Source organism: Emys orbicularis, chromosome 25 (genome assembly GCF_028017835.1).
Source record: "Emys orbicularis isolate rEmyOrb1 chromosome 25, rEmyOrb1.hap1, whole genome shotgun sequence".
Taxonomy (NCBI): Eukaryota; Metazoa; Chordata; order Testudines; family Emydidae; genus Emys; species Emys orbicularis.
The window spans coordinates 7,248,696-7,273,578 of NC_088707.1; the positions used below are offsets into that span (position 1 = coordinate 7,248,696).

General features: G+C 60.0%; 1 protein-coding gene across 1 annotated transcript in view; it reads left to right on the forward strand.

The window, feature by feature from the left end:
• Nucleotides 1–24,616, forward strand: part of ITGA3 (integrin subunit alpha 3) — a 42,961-nt gene extending 18,345 nt beyond the window's left edge. The window contains exons 2-25 of the mRNA XM_065422823.1: nucleotides 2,314–2,441; nucleotides 3,056–3,138; nucleotides 7,265–7,508; nucleotides 8,063–8,146; nucleotides 9,170–9,377; nucleotides 10,113–10,306; nucleotides 11,069–11,157; nucleotides 11,542–11,678; nucleotides 12,491–12,577; nucleotides 12,817–12,884; nucleotides 13,546–13,682; nucleotides 14,021–14,167; nucleotides 14,705–14,802; nucleotides 15,070–15,235; nucleotides 15,921–15,989; nucleotides 16,355–16,434; nucleotides 17,030–17,107; nucleotides 17,627–17,729; nucleotides 17,804–17,980; nucleotides 18,445–18,558; nucleotides 19,129–19,242; nucleotides 20,097–20,195; nucleotides 20,782–20,907; nucleotides 24,455–24,616. Coding sequence (XP_065278895.1) covers nucleotides 2,314–2,441; nucleotides 3,056–3,138; nucleotides 7,265–7,508; nucleotides 8,063–8,146; nucleotides 9,170–9,377; nucleotides 10,113–10,306; nucleotides 11,069–11,157; nucleotides 11,542–11,678; nucleotides 12,491–12,577; nucleotides 12,817–12,884; nucleotides 13,546–13,682; nucleotides 14,021–14,167; nucleotides 14,705–14,802; nucleotides 15,070–15,235; nucleotides 15,921–15,989; nucleotides 16,355–16,434; nucleotides 17,030–17,107; nucleotides 17,627–17,729; nucleotides 17,804–17,980; nucleotides 18,445–18,558; nucleotides 19,129–19,242; nucleotides 20,097–20,195; nucleotides 20,782–20,907; nucleotides 24,455–24,616 — 2,992 coding nt within the window. The remainder of the gene's footprint in view (nucleotides 1–2,313; nucleotides 2,442–3,055; nucleotides 3,139–7,264; nucleotides 7,509–8,062; nucleotides 8,147–9,169; nucleotides 9,378–10,112; nucleotides 10,307–11,068; nucleotides 11,158–11,541; nucleotides 11,679–12,490; nucleotides 12,578–12,816; nucleotides 12,885–13,545; nucleotides 13,683–14,020; nucleotides 14,168–14,704; nucleotides 14,803–15,069; nucleotides 15,236–15,920; nucleotides 15,990–16,354; nucleotides 16,435–17,029; nucleotides 17,108–17,626; nucleotides 17,730–17,803; nucleotides 17,981–18,444; nucleotides 18,559–19,128; nucleotides 19,243–20,096; nucleotides 20,196–20,781; nucleotides 20,908–24,454) is intronic.
• Nucleotides 24,617–24,883: the final 267 nt, after the last annotated feature.

The following is a 24,883-nucleotide window of genomic DNA, read 5'->3' on the forward strand; positions in this document are numbered from 1 at the left end:
TCCAGCCAGGCTCCCTCAGGACCCACTTGCCTGGAGGGGCCCAGCCAAGCCCCCCACACTGTCCCCTCCCCCTCGACTGCCGAGACTGGCCAGGCTTCTGCCCCAGTACCAGGCGGCTCAGCTCCCGGGAGGCAGGCGGGGCCCCGCAAGTGGTGGGAAGCAGAGGCTGCCCGGACCTGGAGGTGCACCGGGGGCAGAGAGGAGCCCTCGGCTGGCCAGCGGGCAGCCGAGAGGAGCAAGTGATGGGGGTGGGGGAGCCAGCGGGCTGGCGGGGTCTCAGGGCACAGGGCAAGCGAGCATGGGCCTCCTGAGAAGTGACTGTAAAATCAGCCACCCACCCTGCCTCATCTGCCCCCCCCACTGTGTGTATCGGGGGCCGACAACAGGAAGATTGGAAGAGATATTAACATGGGCCGCAGAGAGAGCGGTGCAGAGAGATCCAGGGAGGGCTGAGAGCACCTGTCTGTGCAAACCTTCGCTGTCCAGCACGGGGCTATTCCGCCGACTCCTTTAGGGGGTGCCTGGTGGGATGGGATGTATGATTTGGCTTCTGGTGGGTGGATGCCACCTGCCATCTCACACAGCCGAGGGGCAACAAACTCCTCTGGGGGGGGCCAGGAATCCACATGGGACCAAATCTCGGCTTCTTCCCTCCTTGATGCCTCATCCCTCTAAATCATATGCAGTCACCTAATGGGGAGACATTGAGTGGTGGGGGCAGATAATTTTGTAATGGTGACACCCAGCTGCTTCCCCTAGTGGGGCCCCGTTCCTGCATCACCTTGGAAGTGTAGCTGCTAGGAACCGCTTGCCCTGATCTGTTCCTCGAGGAGGAGGATGGTGCGAGGAAGGTTGGCGTTTTGGGGCCCCCCGTCCTGCATGAAGACATCTCGGTGAGGCGACTAGGGGCCGGCTGAAGTGTTGTCAGGTGCGACCCGGCTGACTCTCCCTGAGGCGCACAGCCGGCGGGAAGGGAGACATTAGCTGCAGTGAATTAATATTGAGATGGGCTCTTCGGCACCCCGCCCCCCATGCGCACACACGTCAATAATATGTATCCATGGCAATGTAGCTTCCTGCTGCTGCTCCCGCCGAAACAGGGAACGAGTGAAATTATGTAAACGGATCTAGAGTGTAATAGTAATCTCAGCGCTCGGTGACAGACAGTCTGACTGGCACGGGAGCAATGGGATTCGGGGGACAAGCCCTCAGTGATAGATAGTCCGACTGATGCTGGAGCAATGGGGCTTGGGGGATGAACCCTCGGTGATGGAAAGTCCGACTGACACTGGAGCAATGGGGCTTGGGGGATGACCCCTCGGTGATGGAAAGTCCGACTGACGCTGGAGCAATGGGGCTTGGGGGATGAACCCTCGGTGATGGAAAGTCCGACTGACACTGGAGCAATGGGATTCGGGGGACGAGCCCTCGGTGATGGAAAGTCCGACTGACACTGGAGCAATGGGATTCGGGGGGCGAGCCCTCGGTGATAGTCTGACACTAGAGCAATGTGGTCAAGGAACAAGCCCTCGGTGACATACAGTCTGACTGGCAATGAGGTTTGGGGGACGAGACCTCGATGGCGGACAGTCCGACTGACAGTGGGGCAATGGGGCTCGGGGGACGAGCACTCTGTGACAGACGGTCTGACTGACACAGAGATGAGCTGTTGACAGGAGCATGCCCAGCTGATCCTGGGGCGTCGTATCAACAGGCAGAGCAGGCTGGTTGGCCTGTTGCAGCTCCGGCTGCATTCAGGAATAGCTCCTGCAGTGCTGATCCCTGGGGGAAAGGCCAGCGCGGGCTTTGGCATGGATTGCTTTGGGGCCTGCGTGCAGAGACTCCAGTCTGCCTGCTGCAGCCACTGCCAGCACGGCCTTGTGACAAACAGCTCTCCCGTTGGTGAGCAGCCGTGTTCCCTCCAGGCCTGTCTCTAGCTAGGTGTTTGTACGTGCCTCGCCCAATCTCAGGTAGGGCCTTCTGGCACTACCGTAACAATAGGAACAGGGGTCCAAGCCCCCTTGTAAGCTTCTTGCCCGTTACGCGGCATTGCTGTGTGCTGTTCAGCAGCAGCCACGTTCCACCCCAGAGGTGGCTGCGTTTTGCTGCTGAGTGAAGTTGATTCTCTTTTTGCTGCCTCGGTGTGTGGGTGTGGGTGGGGGAAGGAAGGAAGAATTTAACGCTTGCAAAGCACTGTGAGATCCCGGGGGGAAGGCCGCTCCAGGGAGGGTGCAAAGCACCAGGCTCACAGCCATAAACGCTGAGCAGATTCCCAGGCCCCTGAGCTCCTTTGCTGCCTTGTGTCTTTGGCAGGCTGCTGACCGGAGCGCCCCAGGACGTGGCGGCCGGGACGGAGAATGCCACGCGGACGGGGGCCATGTACTCCTGCCCCCTGAGTCTCTCCACGAATGACTGCGAGCGAGTGGACATTGAGGAGAAGAGTATGCGAGCGCTTCTCAGCCCCCTGTGCCCCACCCAGGGAAACCCACCCCCAGCCAGCCTAGCAACTTGGGAGGTGGGGGTTAAATCCCACCCGTCTTGGGTGATGCTCCCCCTGCGGGGATGTTGCTGTCTTCAGACTCCTGACCCCGTTCTGTCCTCTCTCTGCTGGCAGACGGGGGAGCCACAGGGTGCAGGGAGGGTCCTGTTAACCATTTAAGAGCTGAACCCAAGCTGGAAGGGAGGAGAGAACAACCCCTTTCTCACTGCATACATGTCCCCTGCTCCACCCCACTGCTCTGTCAGTGCTCCCCCAGCCCTGCCCCATGGTAGCATGCTCTTCTGGGCAGGCAGCCCCATGCTTTCCCAGTCCTGGGCTTCCCCTATGCACTGTCCCATGCTCTCTTGGGAAGTTCAGCCCCTGCGGTGACCCACTCACGGCAATGACAAGTGCTGCAGAGGGCTGGGGGCCTCCAGCCCTGCCCAGGAGGGTCTCTTGCTGGAGGGATCCATTATTGCATTATTCGAGGGCTGGGGCATGAGCAGGGGAGGTGGCTACGCATTCTCATGTGGTCACTGCTCTTGCGTCATTGTCTCCTCTGCTCCGTGTGCCCAGGTGAACCACAGAAGAACATCATTAAGGACATGTGGCTGGGGGTGACCATCGCTAGCCAGAGACAGCCCTCGGGGAGAGTGCTGGTGAGTGTGGCCTGCTGGGATACCTTGGCGGGTTTGGTGGGGGAGCTTGTCAAGAGCCTGAGCATCACACCTAGGACACGATTCACCATTGCACGTGCCTTGCACAGCATTTACACCAGTGCAGGGCAAATACAAAATGAGAGGGAAGGGAGCGTGGCCTAGTGTTTAGAGCAGGGGACACCAGGCCTGTTTCTCCGCTGCCGGCCTCAGTGTCAGGCTTCACACCCATGCAAAGTGGGTGGGAAATGCCCCCAGGCCACTCGCTTGCGTAACCGGCAAGACATGGTGCACGGCGGTGGGGACTCCTGGGTTCTATTCCTGCCCCGATCTTGACTATGGGCAAATCACTTGCCTCAGTTTGCCCTTTTGTAAAATGGGACTAATGATACTGACTGCCCCTCACGGATTGAATTAATGAATGGATGAGGAGGGGCTGCAGAAGAGCAATATAATGGAGCAGGTCACACCTGCAATTACACTTCGTATAGAGATGCAGCCTGTGGAGACTACAAGTCCCAGAATGCAATGCCCCAACTTGCTCTGGAGGGCCTTCTGCACGGAGCATTGCATGCTGGGATCCGTAGGCTCTGGGGGCAGTGCCCCTGCATTAAAGAGGAAGGCAATTACCCCTTTAGTTGCAGAGGTGTAGCTCTCTCTAGGGTTTGAAACCATGCAACTGCTTCCCTCTCTCTGCACCACTCTCTCCACCCCTCCCTCGCCAAGGACCCCGTCATGGCGTATGGTTCCCAGTCGTTCCTTTTCACTGGGCTTTTGCCGAGCGAGGGTCTGGTTTCCAGATTGCAATGGCAGCCTGGAGGAAACCAAACCAGGCCAACCGTCTCGGTGCCAGCAGCTCAGCCAGAGGCTGCGTGGGAAAGACCATGAAACAAGGGGGAAGGATAGCTCAGTGGTTTGAGCATTGGCCTGCTAAACCCAGGGTTGTGAGTTCAATTCTTGAGGGGGCCACTTAGGGATCTGGGGCAAAATCAGTACTTGGTCCTGCTAGTGGAGGCAGGGGGCTGGACTCGATGACCTTCAAGGTCCTTTCCAGTTCTAGGAGATAGGATGTCTCCATTAATTTAAAATCCAGAACTGAAAGGGGAAGGCAGCCCCCGGGGGATTCAGAGCCGAGCAGGGCTTAACCATTGCCGGCTGCAGTTCTGCTGGTCTGCCTGTGTGAGATCCAGGGCCCATCACGGGGATAACTGGGCTCTGCGGGACTCTGTGGGTCTAGCTCTCCGTTGCCCAGGTAGAGGGTTTCACAGTCCGATCTGTGGTAACGTCTGACACCCGCTCTGCCCTGTGTAATTAACGTCTGAGGTGCAGGGCGATGGAGAATCAGCCCCATAGACGCCTATAGAGCCCCGTTACCTCGGGGATGGGCTATGGATCACTCGCTCTCCGATGCCTTTGCTGGCAGGGGTCCCGGGCCGCTCCTGAGCTCGCGCTTCCGGTTCGAAACCCCAACTCAGCGGCTCAGGCAGGGGGGCCAGACCTGGCAGAGGTCAAGGGAGGCTAGCGACCCCGCAATGGAAATATTGTGGGGGCTCCCCCTGACTCCTCCTATCCCTCTGCCCCTACCCCCTTTGCCGGAAGCTTCCCCCCACCGCCTCTGCCTCCCTTTCCCCAGGGATTCTAGCTCCAGACCCATCTGCCTTTTTTAAAGCACATTTGCGGCTGGCGTCACGGCCCTGGGGGCTGATGTCTATGCCGTATCCACGGCGGGCCATGTTCACCCCTGGTGTAACTCCGTGCGCTCCCCTGAAGGTAACTGAGCCCCGCCCAGAGCAGAGAGAGCGGAGCGTCGGCTTCACCCGCAGGCTCCGTGCCAACCCCCCCCCCAGCAGGTGTGTAACCGGCAAGACATGGTGCACGGCGGTGGGGAATCAGACCCCTGCAGTGGAGTGCATCAGGACTCCTGGGTTCTATTCCTGCCCTGATCTTGACGATGGTCAAATCACTTGCCTCAGTTTGCCCATCTGTAAAATGGGACTAATGATGTTCAGCATGTTCCGACTCCATGGTCCTTCCGTCCTTGGCTTTCCTGCTGCGGCTGCCATCCTCACAACTACACAGCCCATGCCCACCCATGCTTGCCTGCATGCACATAAGCATGCCTAGGTACGCGTGTACCCTGATCTTTGCACGGTCATTCACAGCTATGCCATGCCCACTGGCATCCAACCCATCCCCCCTTGTACATGCACCCTTCGATACACATGCATCCACTGGCACTGCTTCTAAGCATTGGGCTATCAGGGGCTATATGGACTGCTGCTCTGACCTGGAGTGGTAGGAGTGGGATATTGGGGGTATATGCACTGAGCACCCCAGCTTACATGCAAACACCCCTGCTCATGCCCACGCCTGTCCTTGCCCCCGGCGCCTCACCAGGCAGATCTTTGCCTGGCTCGTGGAGCTGCAGTTTCCATCTTCCCCCTCATCTGCAAATCCTAAAATTGGTTCAAAAGGCCTCAATTAAATTAGCTGGAAGGCAAGGCGGCACTTTGGGTAACAGGAGCTACATCTCCACAGCTGTGATTGGGAGGGCCGGTCCCCCGAGGGGCAGATTGGGGACATCTGCGACTACTGGCGTTGAGCGAACAGCAGACATTCTACCCAGAATGTCCCCCAACCCCATTGGCTCCTAGGGGGCTACGGCCAGGGAACAATCTCACGAGGTAGGAGAGGAAAGGAAAGCTGGCCAGTGGTTACGGCTTGGGAGACCAGGGGTCATGTCCCTTCTCTGCCACAGACTGTTTGTGTGACCTTGGGCAAATCGCTTAGCCTCTCAGGCCCTCATCTGGTTTGCTAATAGCGCTGCCCTACCTCACAAGGATAAATAGACCGAAGGTGCTCAAATAACGCACTAATAGGGTCGTGTAAGTACGATCGCTGGAGACTGCCAGAGCTGCTGGTCCTGACTGGATCTCTCGCTCAGTGTAACAGTGCTTAGCTTAGCTCTGCCTTGAGTGCAGGGGACTGGACTAGAAGACCGCTCGTGATCCCTTCCGGGCCTATGATTCTATGCCTTCATCTGGCTGCGTGCGGGGCTCGAACCTGGGAATCAAAGTGGATGGGTCGGCACTGCTTGAGCACAGAGGGCCACGCTGGGTTAGCCTGGCTTATGCGTGCTTCCCCTTCCCAGCCCAACAGAGAGGGGAAGAAGGGTAACGCAGCTTGTGCTTCTACCCAGGATGCATTGGGCTGAATGAGGATAGCGTCTGCAGTTACACTTCGTGTTCTGCTGCAGACCAGGCATGATCGGGTCCGGGGCTGGGACTGTGGGAATACAAATAATAATAATAATACATTAATTAATTCCAAGGGCCTGGTGATTGCCATGCTCCAGGGCTCATGCTGATCGCCAGCTGGGATCAGGAAGGGATCCCACCTTGCCCCATGATACAGCATTCCTGAGTTTCATGAGGGTTTAGGCCTTCTTCTGAGGCACTGGCCACTTGAAGAGATGGTGGCCTTGACCAGAGGGTCTGATTGGATATGGCAGGAAACAGGAGGAACTGTTGGTCTGATTTCTGGGGGCAGGACGCTGGAATAGGTGGGCCAGGGCTATGGTTTGATTGGAGGTGGGGTATCAGGTTAGCCGTGCTGTTGGTTTGATCTGGTACAGTTCGAAGTATGACACAGCAGAGGATGGACAACCGCTCCAATCTGGTAGGGCAAGAGGTGGGGAACTGGAGAAGATGAACCTTGGTCTGACCTGGAGTGGCAGGAGGCGGAATATGGGGGTATATTGACTGCTGCTCTGACCAGGAGTGGCAGGACTGGGATACCGAGGTATATGGACTGCTGCTCTCCCGTGATCTGGTAGGAGGTGGGATATGAGGAGTGTATGGACTGTCGCTCTCACCTGAAGTGGTTGGAAGTGGGATATTGGGAGTATACAGACCTGGAGTAGCAGGAATGGGATATAAGGGTACATGGACTGCTGCCCTCCCCTGATCTGGCAGGAGGTGGAATATCTGGACTAATGTATCTGGAGGTGGCTAGCTCTGGCCCATTGGGCTGACCCAGGATACCAACCCCTATGCGGTAGCCCCAGTGCCCCGCGAGCCCCGGACAGCAGCATGCTTGGCACTCACCCAGTTTGCTCCTGGCTCCCCAGGCCTGCGCTCACCGATACGCCAGGGTCCTGATGTCTGGCAACGAAGAGCAGCATCGCATGGTGGGGAAATGCTACGTCCGCGGCAATGACCTGCAGCTGGAGCTGGCAGACGACTGGCAGACCTACCACAACGAGATGTGCAACTCCAACAACGAGGAGACTGGCATGTGCCAGATGGGCACCAGCGGCGGCTTCACCGCCAACACCGTCTACTTTGGGGCGCCTGGCGCCTACAACTGGCAAGGTCAGTCCCGCGGCCACCAGCTGCTTTGGGTCTCCCGCCCCCCACCCTGGCACTGCCCTTCCCCCAGCCCATGTGCCTGGACCAACACGGCCTCTCTGGGTACGCCTACACCGCAAGAAAGACCCGCGGCGCGGCCGCGGCTGACCCGGATCAACTGACTCGGGCCGCGGGGCGGTACAATTGCAGTGGAGATGTGTGGACTTGGAGAACCCGCAAGTGGGGAGGATCCCAGAGCCCTGGCTCCGTCCCAGAGCCCTGGCTCCAGCCCGAGCCCAAACGTCTCCACGGCAGGTTCCCGAGCTAGCTGATCCAGACTGAGACTCACTGCCGCTGGGTTTTTATCAGTGTAGACGTACCCTCGGTGTGGCCACACCATGAGTGTCCAGTGGCTCTCCTAGGGGCGGAGGGCTGGTGGGGAGGGAAAGGGGCAAGGAAGCAGCACAGGTATACAGAAGTGGCTGGTGCTGGGGAGGGGGATGGAGAGAGATTCCTGTGCCTGCTGCCGCCACCTGCTTCTGGTTTGAACTATTCCGTGTTTCCCTCCCCGGCTGCAGGGACGAACTACGTGCTACACCGAGAGAACTGGGACCTGGTCGACTTCTCCTACCCCAACCATAACAATGGCAACATCTACATAGGTACCTTCCGCTGCGTCTGGAAGGGACGTTCCCCCCTTGCCCTCCCCAAGTAACAACGCGGGGGGCGGGGATAGAGAAGGGCAGCTCTGCCACTGTCTCCCTATAGGACCCCATGGCAAGTCAGGCAGCCGCTCTGTGCCTCGGTTTCCCCAGGTGTAAACTGGCTGTCTGGTTTCCTCATTGTTCCTACGGGGGAGTTCCCATGCGCCTGTGAGTCATGCCACTCAGGTCCAGGCTAGCGGGGTGCTTCGCCCATTGCTGTTAGCAGGTTGAGAGCCAAAGGGAATCCCAGTCTGATGCCCCTTTCCCCACAGACAGATGCTGAGATGGGAACTGGAACGGGGAAGCACCTTTCAAGCCCAGATGCTTCCCTGACCCTCTGGGGCTGGCAGTGAAATCTCCCCCTGGGCCAGGAGGATGCTGGTGACGGTCTCTCTTGCGAGGGCATTTGCAGCCTCTGTGTCATGAGCTTGCTGGGCCTCAGTCCACTTCCCAGCACCCTCAGCGCCAAACCCACTGCTGCTAATTGTCCCCTTGGCTGTCAGCCTCAGGAGGGAGACCAAGGGCTGCCTGGACCAGAGACAGCTCATGCCTAGGGTGGGTCCCTCTGGGTCAGGGCTAGGGGGGCAGCTTGCCCTGCTGCTAAGCAGCCTACAAGTGCACTGGTGGTACAGAGAGGGCATCAGCTGGCCAGGGGATCAATCTGGCGTCTCTGACAAGTATCAAGAGCCTGATCCAAAGCCTGTTTAAGACTCCAGTGGGCTTTGGTGCTCTGGCCCACACGACTGTGTCCCCACATGGGTCCATTCAGGTTTGGGACCAGGGTTGGCATCAGTTCTTTGTCCATGCAAAGACTCACACGCTGGGCGATGCAGCTGTCTGTAGCTGCTAGCTAGGGTCCATCCCAGCTATGCGTTTGCCTGGGATCCCCCCAAACCCCCCAGGTTGTGATTCCCCCCCTGCCCCCCAAGTGAGGGGCCCTGCCGCTCCCAAGGCCTGACGCCTGTCCCCACCACTCTCCAGGCTACACGGTCCAAGCCGCCAGCGCCGTCCTGCACCGGAACCAGGTGACCCTTGTCACTGGAGCTCCCCGCCACCAGCACGCGGGCGCCGTGTACCTGCTGACGGACGTCTCCCGCAGCACCCTGGAGAGGAGCCTGGTGCTGCCTGGGGAGCAGGTGGGCTCCTACTTCGGGAGCGCCATCGCCCTGGCGGACCTCGATAACGATGGGTGAGCTCTGCAGGCCCGTGAGTGGGAGCGGCCCAGGGAGAGGGGCTCCCCTGCGTGACGGAGACCTGCATGGCGTTGTGATTCCATGGGCAGACCCTGGATCTCCGTAGCTTGGGGGGTGTCTCCATAGCTCATAGCTTGGGGGATCTCTATAGCCCATAGCTTTGAGGTGGGCCCATAGCTGGGGGGGATCTCCATAGCTTTGAGGGAGGCCCATAGCTTTGAGGAGGTCTCTGTAGCCCATAACTGGGAGGGGGAATCTCCATAGCTTTGGGGGGGGGGCCATAGCTTTGAGGTGGGCCCATAGCTTTGAGGGGGTCTCTGTAGCCCATAGCTGGGGGGGATCTCCATAGCTTTGAGGTGGGCCCATAGCTTTGAGGGGGTCTTTGTAGCCCATAACTGGGGGGGAATCTCCATAGCCCATTGCTTTGAGGAGGGCCCACAGCTTGGAGTTACGGGGCTCTGTATCTTTGAGGAGAGAGATCCCCATAGCTTTGGGGGGGTCTCTGTAGCCCTTAGCTTGGGGGGATCTCCATAGCTTTGAGGGGGGGCCATAGCTTTGGGGGATCTCCATGGTCCATAGCTTTGAGGGGGTGTCTCTGAAGCCTGTATCTTTGGTGGGGGGTCTCCATAGCCCATCTCTTTGGGGGAGGGTCTCCAGAGCACTGACCGGGTCTGATCCACCATCATAGTCGCCCTTGGCCCTGACCCCGCCCTTCCTGTCCCTGCCGGCAGGTGGCAGGACCTGGTGATTGGGGCCCCGTACTACTTCGAGCGGAAGCAAGAGGTGGGCGGCGCTGTCTACGTGTACATGAATGAGGCTGGCAGCTTCCAGAACCGGTCCAGCCTGGTTCTGAAGGGACCCAGCAACTCGGCCTTCGGCTTCGCCGTGGCCAGCATCGGGGACGTCAACCAGGACGGCTTCCAGGGTGCGTGGGGCTGCCCCTCCCACTCGGGGGGGGGGGCGCTTGTGATGGGAGACCTCGGGGCTCACTGGGTATCCAGGGGGTACTGCAGTGCCATGGGGCCAGGGAGTTATAAGGGTGGCTCTTGGAAGGGGTAGCTGGGAGGGTGTGGTGGGGGGTGAGGTTGCAGGGCTTGGGGTGCGGTAGGGTTTGGGGAGCTCGGGGTGTGCTGGGGGTATGGGGTGGCTCTGGGGTGGGATTGAGGGACTCTATGTGTGGGGGGGGTTTGTGTGGGTATGGGGGAGCTCAGGATGGTGTGAGGTTTGGGAGCTATGGGGTGGCTCGGGGTGGTGTGGGGTTTGGGGGATTCAGGAGGTGGTTTGGGGGTATGGGTTGGCTCTGGGGTGGGATCAGGGGGCTCTGATGTGCGTGGGGTTTAGTCTGGGTGTGGGGTGCTCTGGGGGCTGTGTAGGGTTTAGTCAGGGTATGGGGGGCGGGTGTGGGGGTTGGAGGGTATGTATGGGGTGGCTCGGGGGGTCGTGTGGGGTTTGGGGGATCCATGGGGGCGGTGTGGAGGTATGGGGTGGCACTGGGGCTGGTGTGGGGGTTCGGGGGCTGGGGTGGTGTGTGGGATTGGGGGAAATGGGTGGCTCTGGGGTGAACTGAGTTTGTGGGGGGGCTCATGAGTGGTGGGGATTTAGTGAGGGGGCTGGAGATGGCTTCTGTGGGGCTGGAGGAGCTGGGGTCTCTGGTGGAGCTTGTGTGACCCTTCGCCTCTCCCCACAGATATCGCCATTGGGGCTCCCTTCGAGGGCCCCGGCAAGGTTTACATCTACCACAGCAGCTCAGGGGGGCTGGTGGCCAAGCCCCGGCAGGTAAAGGCACCTTGTGCACCCCCTTGCTCCCCCTAGGGGGCGCTTTGCAAAGGGAGAATTCCATTGGGCGGAGCCAAGTCCTGGCCAGGGAGAGAGATGGGGGGGCATCTGGCACAGTCCCTCCCCCACCAGGGAAGCGTTAGCATCAGGAACAGGCTAGGAAATGCTCCCCTCCCTAATCTGTGGGTGGATGATGGATATGGGATGATCCTAGAAGGGTGCGAAGGAGGGGGAGACACATGGGGAAAAGGCAATTGGGATTCCCAGGATCTTCCCAGGGTCCTGCCCCAAACCCCACTGAACTGCTGGCCCGGGGGGCGGGGGGTGGTGGTCCTGGAACGGCCGTGGGTGACTCCCTTTCCTCCCCCATCCCCCGCCCTGCAGGTGATCAGCGGGGCAGAGCTGGGCCCGTCTGGCATCCAGACCTTCGGGTACTCCCTGAGTGGGGGGCTGGACGTCGACAGAAATTCCTACCCCGATCTGCTGGTGGGGAGCTTGTCAGAGCAGATAGCTCTGCTCAGGTAAGGGGGGTTGGGGTTGGGACAGGGCATGCTGCCAGGGCAACCTTTCCCCTGCAGGGGCAGGCTGGGGGTGGCTTCTTAGGGGCGGCTGCTATTCTGAGGCTGGTCTCTGGACCCACAAGTACAGGGGGATTGTGTGGGGCTCAGCATGGGGGGGGGGCTCTGTTGGCATCAGTGGGGATTGAACCTGGGACCTTCAGCAGAGGCACCAGCTGCTCCGCTTGAACAGGAGCAGGTGTAGATATGGGATGGGATTGGGGGGGCTCTGGGTGTGGCGAGAAAGGGAGACTCAGGGTATTGCACGACTGCCCCCTACAGGCGCCAGTGGGGAGTTCGCTCTCCGTGGCCCATTCAGCCCTTGGCCAACCATCAGTCCTGGCAGGGACAGGGCTGGTGCCCCAAATCTCTCCGTGCTCATGTCACCCAGGCCCCCTGACTGGACAGTGGGCCTCTTGCAGCCACTCCTGTCTTGGGCTGCACTGAAACCAGGGGAAAGGCTCAATATCCTGCTGCCAGCTCTGTCTAGCCCTGTACCCCAAGATTTTGGGTCCCCTGAGCCGCGGAGGGGCCTTGTGCTGAGAAGGAGCCATGAATGGTGTGATGAGAAAGGAGAATCCCAGCCTCTGTATGGGACAGAGACTGCCCTCACCGCCCCCCAAAGCCCTCCACTGTGCCCCCCAAAGCCCACCCCCTGCTGGGGAGGTGGGAGCAGGGTGGCGTCCGGCAGCTCTTGGCGCTGGTGGGCAGAGCTGGCGGTGGTTCCTGCTGGGAGGGAGGCTCGGCTGAACTCTTCCCTTTCTCTGCCTGCCCAGAGCTCGACCTGTGATCAACATCTTGAACAAAATCTTCACGGTGAGCCCCAGCGTGGTGGACCCGGCCAAGTGCACCCCAAACTCCTGGTAAGGGTCCCCCCAAAAACGTCATCCATGCCCCCCGATTGGCAGGGCCCCCGGATGGCGCCCAGGGGCTCATGGGGCTAGTTCTGCATGGTAAGGAAGAGCCCTGCGGTCCCTGTGCCCGTAGCATCCGGGTGGGCTGTGTCTGCGGCCAGAGCGACTGGGACGCGTCTGGGACCCTGCCTGCTGGCCCCGCCCCATCCTGCTGTCACTGACCAGGGCCTCCTCTCTCGCCCCCGCAGCATCCAGGTGCAGATCTGCTTCTCCTACAACCAGAGTGCTGGGGACCCCAAGTACAAGGAGCAAATCAGTGAGTGGGCTGGAGAGGGAGGGGGTGTGAGACGCACTGGCGGGTGTGCGCTGCAAATTGTGTGTGCACACGCCCAGTGTGAGCAATGGTGTGCGCATGCAGTGGTGTATATATGTGTGGGGGGGGGAGGGGACAGCAAGATGCACAGGGAAAAGGAAATTGGGGGAGGGGTTCCTGGGTTCCAGGGGGCTGCCCCTATAACCATTGAACTGTAGGCATGGGGGGAATGCAGCAGCAGTGGGTGTCTCCCTTGCATGCAATGGCGGGTGTGTTCATACAGGAGCACTAGTGGGTGGATGCATGCAGTGATGTATATGTGGGCGCACACGGGCAGGTCATGCAGTGGTGAGTGTGCAATGGTGAGTGGTTTTGCACATGGGCACTGGTGTGTGTGTTCAGTGGTGCATGTGCATGCTTGTGTACTCGTGTAATGGGTGTGGGTGGGTGTGCACTAGTAATGGTGCATGCAGTGGTGTGTGCACGTGCACTAGTAATGGTGCATGTACAATGGTGTGTCTGTGTGTGTGCTCATGTGCAATGTAAGCATCAGTGTGTGTGCGTGGCCAGTGTTTGCCCTGTGTCTCCATTGGGTCTGGCCACCCTGCTGTGGGCGGGAGGTATGAGCCCGTTCTCCCCCCCCCCCACCCCCCGCTCTCTCCAGACCTGCTGTACACCCTGGAGGCTGACAAAGACCGGCGCCCGGCCCGGGTGAGGTTTGCCGGGACCCACTCCGCTGTTTACAAGGGCGTCTTCACCATGCCAGCCACCAAGTGCCATGACCTGCAGCTCCTCCTGCTGGTGAGCAGAGGGCAGCGCAGACCGAACTTAGCACAGGGCAGCGCGGGGAGGGTGTGACCCTGTGGCAGCAGGTGATAGACAGCTGGGGCTAGCTGTCCCGTGGGGCTGGGGTGTGGAGGGGCCTTGCAGGATCTGGGAATAAAGAGCCAAGGGAGGGGAGGGTCTGGCAGCAGGAAAGCCAAGAACCCCCTGTCTAAATCAGGACTCAGCGTGCATGGGGGGGGGGGGGGGGGGGGGGCTCCGGCCCCCAGGGAGCCCCAGTAGCTGGGTCTGATCTGCGCCGGCCGGGGCGGGATCGCCGTTATCGCCAGCAATGAAACCCGCCGTCCTTCCTGCAGGAGAACATCCGGGACAAGCTGCATCCCATAGCGCTGCACATGAACTACGCCCTGGAGGAGAAGCCCAGGGACTTCCAGCTGGGGCCCCGCTCCCTCAAGGCCTTCCCCGTCCTGAATGAGGATCAGCCCCGGGAGAACCACACCGAGGTGGGCCGGGGCTGCCGAGCGACAGGGAGGGGAGGGAGCTGGGCCGGGCCGAGGGGAACGGCGCCTCTGCAGGGCCTGCTTTAAGGGCGTTGAACTTGTTTCTGCTGTAGGGTGTCGGGTGGAGAGGCTTGTGGGGATGGGGTCTGAGCAAGGGACTGGGAGCCAGGACTCCTGGGTTCCATTCCTGGCTCTGACACTGGCTCCATGTGAATAGGAGGGAGGCATCAGCTGCTTGCGTAAAACCTACCTGCCTCCAAGTCTCTGAGGCCCTGCCCTGCTAGAGGGAGGTTTCTAATGGAAACACGTTTCTATAATCCACACTAGCGCTGGGGTGTGCCACATCCCTGCTTGTAGCCGGGACAACTACAGGATAACAGCCTACTGCTGCCGCTGGGTGGTGGAGTGCCTCCCTCAGCTCAAGCGGTGGAGGTCCTGTGCTTTAATGCTGGCGGTCTTGGGGTCAGAGCCCGCCAAGCGGGGTGGGTTGCCCTGTGCTGAATCGGGGCAGCGCGAGTGAATGACCCATGCCGTTGTCAGATTAACTTCCAGAAAGAATGCGGCCTGGACAACAAGTGTAACAGCAATCTGCAGCTGCAGTGCGCCTTCGTCAACGAGCAGAACCAGCCGCTGCCCCGGTGAGAGAAGGGCAGAGCCTGCCCTGGCACCATGCCCCCTTCCCGGGCACACGGAGCCAGCTCAAGGGGGGAGTTTACCTGCCCACTGGGGGGAAATCATCCCTGCCTGGGCCCTGCCTGCTGCTGGGGGGGAGGGGAGTTCCTGTATGGGCGGCTCTCTTTCCCGGTGGGACCCAGAGACGTTCCCCTCTTGTAGGGGAATTGTCGCCCCCTGCCCGTGTGGCGGCCGGTGTCCCCGTGCTGAGCGCTGTCCCTTCTCCGGCGCAGGCTGAATGGGACCCAGGTGCTGCAGTACAGCCGGGACGTCAGGAAGCTGCACCTGAGCGTCGACGTCACCAACGCCCCCTCGACGGGCAGCAACGGCGAGGATGCCCACGAGGCCCTGCTCAACATCACCCTGCCCCCCACTCTGCTGCCCTCCTCCGTCCGGCCCGTAAGGAACCCACTTCCCCTGCTGCCCGCCCCGCTCGGTCCGCACTCTGAGGGATGCTTCCCGCCCGCCATGGCATCCTCCATCCAGCCCCCCTCCTCTGTGCCAACCCGCCCCGCTTCCTCCGCCTCCCGTACACCCCCATTGCCAGCCGTCCACCCGGCCCTGCAGGTGGAGGAGCCCTCTGTCCGTCTGTCCGAGCCCCAGGTCGCTTTCTGTCCCGGTTTAAAGCCCATGGGGAGGGCAGGAGGGACGCGGCTTGTGCCCACCGCTGAGAGGTGCCGTGCTCCATCAGGGCTGGTGAGGGGCACCCGGTCGACGTGCAGCCAGTTATTGCGGTGGGGGGGGGGGGGGGCAGGCAGGCAGCCTGGAGGCCAAAGCCCTGGCTATGGGCTGTGGGGTGGGATATGGGGCTGGCTTTCCCTTCTCTCAGTGCCCTGCTCCCAGGATGGGGAAGGGGGACCCTCGGGGGTGGTGGGTATCAAGGTCCAGGGCCGGGCCCTCAGGCGCGTCCTGCTCCCAGATGGGGCAGCTGCTTCTCAGGTAGAGGTGGGTGGCTGGGGGGGTGGCAGGGCACAGGGATGGGGCAGGAGGCGCTCGGATGGGGGATGGGGAGGTGTCTCTGTGGCGGGGCTGGGCTCATGGGCCGAGCTGATGGTGACACCCCCTTCCCCCGACCTCCCCACAGAGCGGCGCCTGCACCTTTGAGGAGACGGTGCTGTGTGACCTGGGAAACCCCTTCAAGAAGAACCAGAGGGTGAGCGGCGTCTGGCCCCACATGCCCCAGCTCAGAGGGCAGGGTCCCGTGGGGGTGGGGCATGGGGCACCGCCAAGTGGGGCAGCCTATGGGGCTAGGACAAGAAGCCTCGGAGGGTGGGGGGGGGCATGGCAGCCTTTGGACACCAACCACCTTGGGACTCTTGCAGCTTGGGTGGGTGTGGGTGCCAGGTGTCCACGGCCCCCGTGGTGGGTGATCAATGAGATCTGAGCTTCCCCCACCCCAGGGGTCTGTGGCAGGGGGTTGGGGGTGTCCTCCAACAGGGCCAGCCTGGTTGGTAAAGCCCATGCCAGGCACAGCTCCACAGGGACCTGGCCTTGAGCGCTCTGGCCCCTCTGTTGCAGGCAGAGCTGATCATCACCTTCGAAGCCATCAACATCACCCTGGACACCCGCAAGGTCATGGCCCAGCTCCAGCTCTCCACGTGAGTCCCCTGCAGGGGCGCGGAGGGTGGGGGCCAGCTGCAAGGGGGAGGGGTGCTGGATGAGTGAGTTGAAGCAGCTCAGCTGGTAGGAGAGAAAACAGGAAGCAAGGCCAGGCTTTTCCATAGTGCCCCCCAAGCCTGCAGCACTTTGCCATCGAAAGGCGGCCACCTCTGGGGCGGAACGGGGCAGTTAATTAACAGCGCGTAGCAACGTTACGCAGCAGGCTCGGAAAGGAGAGGAAAGCGAGTGCTGTAGCCAGGTGATACCGCAGGCCAGGTGGAATGCAACACCGGGGCATCCAGAATGCCATGGGGCCTTTAATGAGCACAAGAAATCAGGACCAACTCGGAAAAATAGCAGCGCCCCCTATCCCTGTGCTGGGGAATTGGAGTCACCCACACCATTCCCTGCAGGGCAGCGCCCCCTAGCGCCGCTCTGGGGTCAGCATTGGCTCAGGGCAGAGAGCGCCCCCTACAGACGCTGAGGCTGATGGGGTCTGGCTGAAGAACCTTGTGCGTGTCTGGATCTCTGCTCCAAGGCAGGGAGCGAGGTACAGACGGCCCCTGTAATGTTATTTCGGCCCTGTCTCGGCAGGCTGAGTTACCAGGAGGATCTGCAGCCAGTGTGGGCCGAGCTGCTGGTGGACTACACCGTCCAGGCGTCTCTCACCATGTGCGTATCTCTGGGGCTCACGCCCCCCTCGGTTCAGCGGGTTCCTGGGTCCCCGAATTCCAGCCCCCGGGAGGCGCCTCTGTCTCCAGCTTGAACTGGAGTGTGAATTGGGGTGCTGGGCCCCATAGCTCACCCTGCTCAGGGGTTGGCGCCCCATAAGGAGTCTGGGCAGGGGTTGGGGCTGCATAGAGTGTGACTTCTATGCAGGAGTGTGGTTTCTCTATAGCTGCATCCCACTGATGAAGAGACCCTGACTGCATGTGTATCCCCAGACAGTGCTTCCATCTACCCAGACTGGGCTGCTCCTGGGTCTATGCCCAGCTTGGGCCCACCCAGGGCCTCCCCCACGCCCAGCCCCGGGCCCCCCAAGCCCAGCCTGTCACTTTCAGCTCTGAGCCAAGTCCGTGCTGATCCCAGCAACTCCCCACTGCCCAGCACGTGCCCGCTTCTCCTGCCCGGTCTCCCTGTCTGCCCCCCGTCCCCTGCCCCGCTGACCCCAGCCGCTCTCCTCCCCGGCAGGACGTCCCGGCCCCTCCAGACGTCCTTCAGCGGGAAGGTGATGGGGGAGTCAGCCATGAAGAGCGAGCTGGATGTGGGGAGCCCGGTCAGGTTCGATTTCCAGGTACGTAGGCTCCCGATGGGGCGGGGCCAGGGGAGAAGGCGGTGGCCACGTCCCAACTGGGCTTTGCGTTGCAGGTGAGCACCAAGGGGGAATCTCTGGGCTCGCTGGGCACCATCGTCCTGGGCTTCGAGTGGCCCTACGAAATCCACAACGGCAAATGGCTGCTGTACCCCACGGAGATCCTCGTGAGCGGCAAGGGGAGCTGGCACTGCCGGCCACCAGGGGGCGTCATCAACCCCCTCAACCTCACCGTGAGTCAGGCCCTGCAGCCCGGCGGCCCCTGCTCCCCGCCCGCCCACTGGCGCGCTCTCTCCCTCGCCTTTCATTCCTCTTTGGCTCGCCCTTCCCTTCCCTGCCCTGCCTCTCCCCACCCCGCAGCTGCACTTCGCAGTGCTGCGATGGCATCCACTGCCCTGCGGGGAGCAGCGCCAGCCCAAAGCGCTGGCAGGCAGCAGTTGAAGGCACCATGCCTCTGCCGAGAGCCCTGATTCTGCCCTGGAGACCTCTGGGGAGAGAGTCAGGCCGGTGGTTCCTGTGTCCTCTGCCCTGGAGAGGTGGGGGGCCAGGTAGGTGTGTCCTGTGTCCTGAGCCCTGGCGAGGGGTCACCAGCCCGTGCGCCCTCTGCCTTGCCCTGCGTCCTCAGGTACGGGAGAGTGCTCAGCCCTCCATGAGGTGCAGACCCCGGAGGAGTGTAACCGGCTCCCTTCCTTTCCAGCTCCTGGACGGTGGCGCCTCCGCCCGGCAGAAGCGCGACCTGGAGGCGGAACTGCAAGCCGATCCCCCCATCACCCTCGCCGCCTCCAAGAAAGCCAAGTCGGAAATGCTGCTGGTGAGCGCAGGTCTCGTGGCAGCTTCAGCCCGGCCCCGGAGGAGAGCCGGGGTCCCTGGTAGCATCTCACTAGTCACACACCCAGTGCAATCCGTAGCCTGTCCTTCACGCACCCCAACTCCAGAGACAATGACTGTGGGATAGTCCCCCAACTGCGCCTGCTCCAGGAGCCCAAGAGCTCATGGGGAATCTCCGCTAGCTGGTGGCGGTGTGAGGCCTATGACACGTGGTTGAGTAGTTCTGATTGTGCCCACTAGAGGGCAGTTGTCTCCCACAGCCAGTTGCATGGGGTACAATGGTGTGGTGTCCAAGAGTGTCAGCTGATCAGGCCTGTAACTGACCGATGTTCTGCGTGTGTTGTGGGGGCGTAACCATCCAGAGTTGATGATTCATTTCAGAAACTCTCCCACCCCGACGTCTCTTCACAAGCTCCTAGCCCAGCCTTGAGAAGCCGTTACTGGCTGGGTGAGCTGCTCTGACAGAGACGCTTCCCCTTGGGAAGACCCTCTTACGTACATGCGCCTGGTCCCACCCACTAACATGCAAGCGTCTGTTGTTTCCTGCCCCCAGAGCTGCTCCAAGGGGACGTCCCGCTGCATCTGGTTCCAGTGCCCCATCCGGGACGCCAGGCACACAACGAACGTCAGCGTCCGAGCACGGGTGTGGAACAGCACCTTCATCGAGGTCAGCACCAAACTGCCCGGGGTCCCCTACTGCTCTGGGAGGGCGGATTTTATCAACGGGGGCAGGAACCGGTGATGAGATATTTAAAATTCATGACAGACGGATTCACACTAAGCACAATTAGTCAGCGGAACTCACTGCCACAAGATAAAATTGGAGCCAAGAACTTAGCAAGATTCCAGGAGGGCTCGGCCATTCATATGGATAACAGGAGTGTCCATATAAACGCTAACAAAATGTTTGGAAGGGAGATAAAACCTCAGGCTTCAGGCTTACACTGATCTTGCACTATCAGGATGAGACCATGGTGGCAGGCAGATTCCTCCACATCTGCCCACTGCAGGGGTTTCTTGCTGCTGGCTTTGGTGCTGGCTGCTGTTAGAGATGGGGTACTGGGATGGATGGTTGGTCCGGCACTGCCTGGGTTCCTGTGGAGCCAGACCCCTCTAGGCTGCTGGCTGGGATCTGATGGAGGGTAGGCAGTGACCAGACCTTGCATACAATGAGTTGGGAGATCTCAGTTGGGTTCCTAGTGGCAACGGCCACCCCTCCATCCCGTACTCCAGCTGGCGTCGCTCGTCCCCATTCCCAGCACTCTCTGCAGCAGGGCCAAGGGCAGAATGAGCCCCAAGGGCTGTCTTGCCTGGGGTTGGCCCCTGGGGGACGCTTGGCCAGGCAGTATCTGCTCCAAGGATGACGCTGGGCCTGCAGGGCCGTCGGGGTTCATCAGCACCAAGGTGGTGGGGAGGGATGGGTGTGGGGGGGTGGCTGTGTTAAAGCGGAGAGACACTCCTGGCCCAGGTTACAAACCGCCCCATTTCCCCCTCCCCCTCTTGTCCCCCCGGGCCGCGCAGGAGTTCAGTGACTTCGACCGTGTCAAGGTGACGGGGCTGGCAACGCTGTTCCTCAAGACAAACGTTCCCACCATCAACATGAAGAACCACACGGTGCAGGTGAGTCAGCCTGGATTGCTCCCTTCTCTGGGTGCAGGGCAGGTGTTTGCCTGCTCTGCCCTCCAGCGGGAAGTGGCTGGCACTGGAGTAGCTGGGAGCTCCCCCTGCCCATAGCCAGCGCTTTTGCACCATCCCCCACAGCGCCTCCTGCTGGAGAGGCTGGAACTGGAGTAGCTGGGAGTTCCCCCCGCCCATAGCCAGCGCTTCTGCACCATCCTGCATAGCGCCTCCTGCTGGGAGAGGCTGGGGCGGTAGTAGCGGGGAACTCCTCCCAGCCAGTTCTTGCACCATCCCCCACAGCGCCTCCTGCTGGGAGAGGCTGGAACTGCAATAGCTGGGAGTTCCCCCCCCCCCTCCATAGCCAGCTCTCCTGCACCATCCCCGACAGCGCCTCCTGCTGGGAGAGGCTGGGACTGCAATAGCTGGGAGTTCCCCCCCCCCCATAGCCAGCTCTCCTGCACCATCCCCGACAGCGCCTCCTGCTGGGAGAGGCTGGGACTACAATAGCCGGGAGCTCCCCCCCAGCCAGGTGCACAGTTGCGCAGCTGCCATCCCATCCTGTCTGTTCCTTGCGTTTGGCTCCCAGTTCTTCGTGGACATCGACTCGGAGCTGGTCGAGGAGCAGCCGGCGGAGATCGAGCTGTGGCTGGTGCTCGTGGCGGTAGGGGCAGGGCTGCTGCTGCTGGGGTTGATCATCCTGCTGCTGTGGAAGGTGAGAGGGGCTGCTGTTCCCTTCGGTGCAGAGGGTGGGGGTGAGGGACTCCTGCTCTCTGGCTAGGCTGATATGGGAGCCGCTGGGAGTGAGTGATGGAGCGGTGGGAACCACACTGAGGCCTGGCATGCTCAAGACACTGGTGGACCATGAGCCCGGCAACCCGGTGACTACATCTGTAACGCATTCCAATGCCCCCAATTGCAGCACCGCGAGGGCCCTTTAGAGAGCTGCTTCTCAAGAGATTCTCAGCCTAGAGAGGGTCAGGCTGGGCTGGCGACCCCGCAGTCTTTCATCGTGAAGGGTCCCGAAGTCCTTTGCAGACGACACACCGAGGTCTCTTTGCCCGCCACTGAGATGCAGCCACCTCTGGGGTGGAGCATGGCCGCTGTTTAACAGCACACGGCTAGGATGCAGAAGAGCATCAGAAGGGGATTTAGGGAGACTGACTGTAATTACCCCAGGTGCAATGGGGTTAACGCCCCACTTATATGAGGCATCGTGGAATGATTGATAGTTGGGAGCCTTGGGTTTATGCCAGGGTGTGGCTGAGTGAGAACAGCGCCCCCTATTGAATCATCAGCATCACGCCCTGCAGCAGCATCTGAACTCTTCCTTGGAGCTGTCCGTGCCACCCCTGCTTAGCTTGACTGGGTTCTAACAAATGGGGATAAACTGCCATTTTTGGGGGTGGGGCTGAGGAAGTTTTGGGCTTCTCTCAACCTCTGCTGTGTCTGGGGCTTGTCCATCGGTCGTTTGGAGCAGGGAACGACACGAGCCTCCCCCTGGACTGGTTGAGCTGTGTAAATACCCCCGTGGGATTGCACGGCTGGTGTTCCGGCTGTATTGTTTAAACACCGTTCAGCTCTGGAAAGTGACTTCTCCTCTCTCGGGGATCACCGCTGACTGCTTCGCAAGATAGCAGCCCTGATTCTGGGCGACATAGAGGAGCTGGAAACCCCAGCGATCACCCCAACTTGGGGAATCCCCCCAACACTGCTGCCCTGCACTCTTCCCAGCACTAGAATATGCTAGGTACATGCTCCAGGGATGGTCGGGGTGTGGCCGCATTGCTCTGAGTTCCAGCTGTTCTCGGCTGCACGATGGTCCCTTGGGGGTGTAAATTAGAGCCATCCCATAGGCTGCTCTACCTTATCCCACCAGCCCCAGAATCCTGGAGGTTAAAAGGTGGTGTAAAGCTACCTTTGCCTCCACTCCCACCCCACTGGGCTGCTCCAAATTCAGGGCAGGGCCCTGGGGAAGACCCCTCCTAACCCTGCAAGCGCCACCTGGGGATCTGAGAGTCAAGCTGGTTTTTTCCCCTTCAGTTCCACAGTAGGAACTTAATTGATGATGCATGATCCGGAATAGAATCCGGATTGCTGCTTCCGCTCCACTAGGCTAAGCAGGAGCGAACGGGTATTTCCGGCATCACGGGGGAGCGGATCAGGTGAGTCAGAAGGGGCCGTCTCTCAGAGCAGGGTTCAGTTGAGCTTGTTTAATAGGAAGCCGGAATGACCCTGCTGATTAGGAAGTACATCCATATCCCTAACCTACCTCCCCCATCCGGCCCTGCTCCGCAGGGTTCCCAAAGCCCTTTATAAATCGATACACTCAGAGATCAGCCCATCTGCCACTGAGAAGCAGCCACCTCTGGGCAGGAGCATTTCCTCCCAAGGGATTTCCCGCCGCCCATTGCCCCTGACCGGTGTCACCTGCTTCCTCGTAGTGCGGCTTCTTCCGGAGGGCGAGCACCCGCGCCATGTACGAGGCCAAGGGCCAGAAAGCGGAGATGAAGATCCAGCCGTCTGAAACGGAGCGGCTGACCGACGACTACTAGCTCAGGGCTGCCCCTTTGCCCTGAGAGCCCACTCCATTCTCTTGGTAATGAACGGGGGGCGGGGCAACATACAAAGGGGAGGGGCCTATGGGATATTGACTTCTCACTTCCTCCCTGTCTGTCATGCCTTCTCCTATTAACCCTTTCCCTGTCTGGGCTGCATCTCTCCCTTGAGGGGCCCACTGAGTCGCTGTGTGTGGTCTGGTCTGATACTCTCACAGCCAGGGAGCAAATCGTCTGACTGCACTTTCGTTGGCACGCCCCTACCCCTAATCCCCCTCTGCTTTTCCCTGGCTCCCCTCCACCTGCAGCTGGGTTCTGCACAGGCTCCATGGGGATGTGTGTGTGTGGGGGGTGTGTGGGTGTGTGCGTATCCGCTGTTCCACTCGGTTGAAGCCAACCCGAGTTTGCGATTGTCTCGCTCTTTGCTAGCTCAGGATCTGCCCCGAGGGCCCTGCTGTATAGGCCCCGATGGTACAAAAGAGGAGTACCTGGGGAGGATACAGCACCAAACCTCGGGAGGGGAGGAGGGAGAGGGTGCTGCCCATTTGTGGCACCACGTGACCATTTGCACTCTTTGCACGGCTGGATTAGTGATGCCGAAGGGGCATCGCCACCCTCGTGCCTGACACGTCACTATTCCTCACCTGCTCGGTGGCATAAGCTGAGCCTTGTGCATGGGACAACTGCACCAATGGGCAGAGTCAGAAGAAACCCTAATAAAGAGAAGGGTAGAACAATGGCCCAGGATGCTGCTGTGACACTAGGGGGCGCTGATGCAGAATGGGGGAGTCCGGATCTTCCCATGAAGGACCAAACGGCCGCTAACTGCCCAGGGGATAGAACTGTGGGCAGGAAGGAGAACCAGCGATTCCACGCACGCCATCCAGCTGTGTCCGTCTGTCCAACTGTGCTGCGGTTTAACTAATGCTAATGTCTGTCTCCCCTGTTCCAGCGTCACTGACCAAATGTTTCTCAGAGCAGCCTCTGGTTTCTGTTGTGTCTCCTGCCGGGGAAAGAGTCAAAATCTGTCTGTCTCTCTTTTCTCATTTGCTCTTGTTCTTTTTGTTGTTGTTGTTTCTATTTTTCGGATCTTTTTCTCTCTCTTTTCTTTGGTCTTTTTCTCCCTTTCATCTCTCTGATTTCGCGCTCATTTTTCTCTCTGATCTCACGTGCTCTCTCTGATTTCCTTCTGATTTTTCTCTGATTTCTGTCCCTGATTTCTCTTTCTGATTTCTCTCTCCCTCTCTGTCCCTGATTTCTCTTTCTAGTTCTGATTTCTCTCTCCCTCTCTGATTTCTGTCCCTGATTTTTTTCTGATTTCTCTCTCCCTCTCTTTCTGTCCCTGATTTCTCTTCCTAGTTCTGATTTCTCTCTCCCGCTCTGATTTTTGTCTCTGATTTCTTTCTCCCTCTCTGATTTGTCCCTGATTTCTTTTTGATTTCTCTCTCCTTCTCTTTCTGTCCCTGATTTCTCTTTCTAGTTCTGATTTCTCTCTCCCTCTCTGATGTCTGTCCCTGATTTCTTTCTCCCTCCCTGATTTCTCTCTCCCTCTCTTTCTGTCCCTGATTTCTCTCTCTAGTTCTGATTTCTCTCTCCTGCTCTGATTTCTGTTCCTGATTTCTCTTCCTCTTTCTGATTTCTCTCTTTCTCTGCCCATTGAAGTTTGATGCTAACCTCCATCCCCTTCCTCTCCCCTCTGCACAGTGCGACTTCTTCAAGCGGACCCGCTATTACCGGATCATGCCCAAGTACCACGCGGTGCGGATCCGCCAGGAGGAGCGCTACCGGCCTGCTGACGGCTTCCTGCCCCGGAAGCACAAGAAACACTGGGTAACAAACTGGCAGGACTCGGAGAAGTACTACTGACCCTTCCCTCCCCTTCCCGCCACCCCGTCTGCTCGGCTTGCCCCTGTGACCACGTCGCTACTGTGCGTAAATAGCCCAGGGACCAGCCCCCTGCCAGCGAGGGACATGTTATTTATCCTAAGTTATACCGCATAGAACGGCAACCCCAAAGCTTTCTCAAGGGGCCTGGGAGCGAGCTACACATCCCGGGGAGCAGCCGTGCAACGTGAGACCCGGCAGTGGGAACACGAGGGGCTTTTTGTTTTGCACAAATGGATTATTTCACAC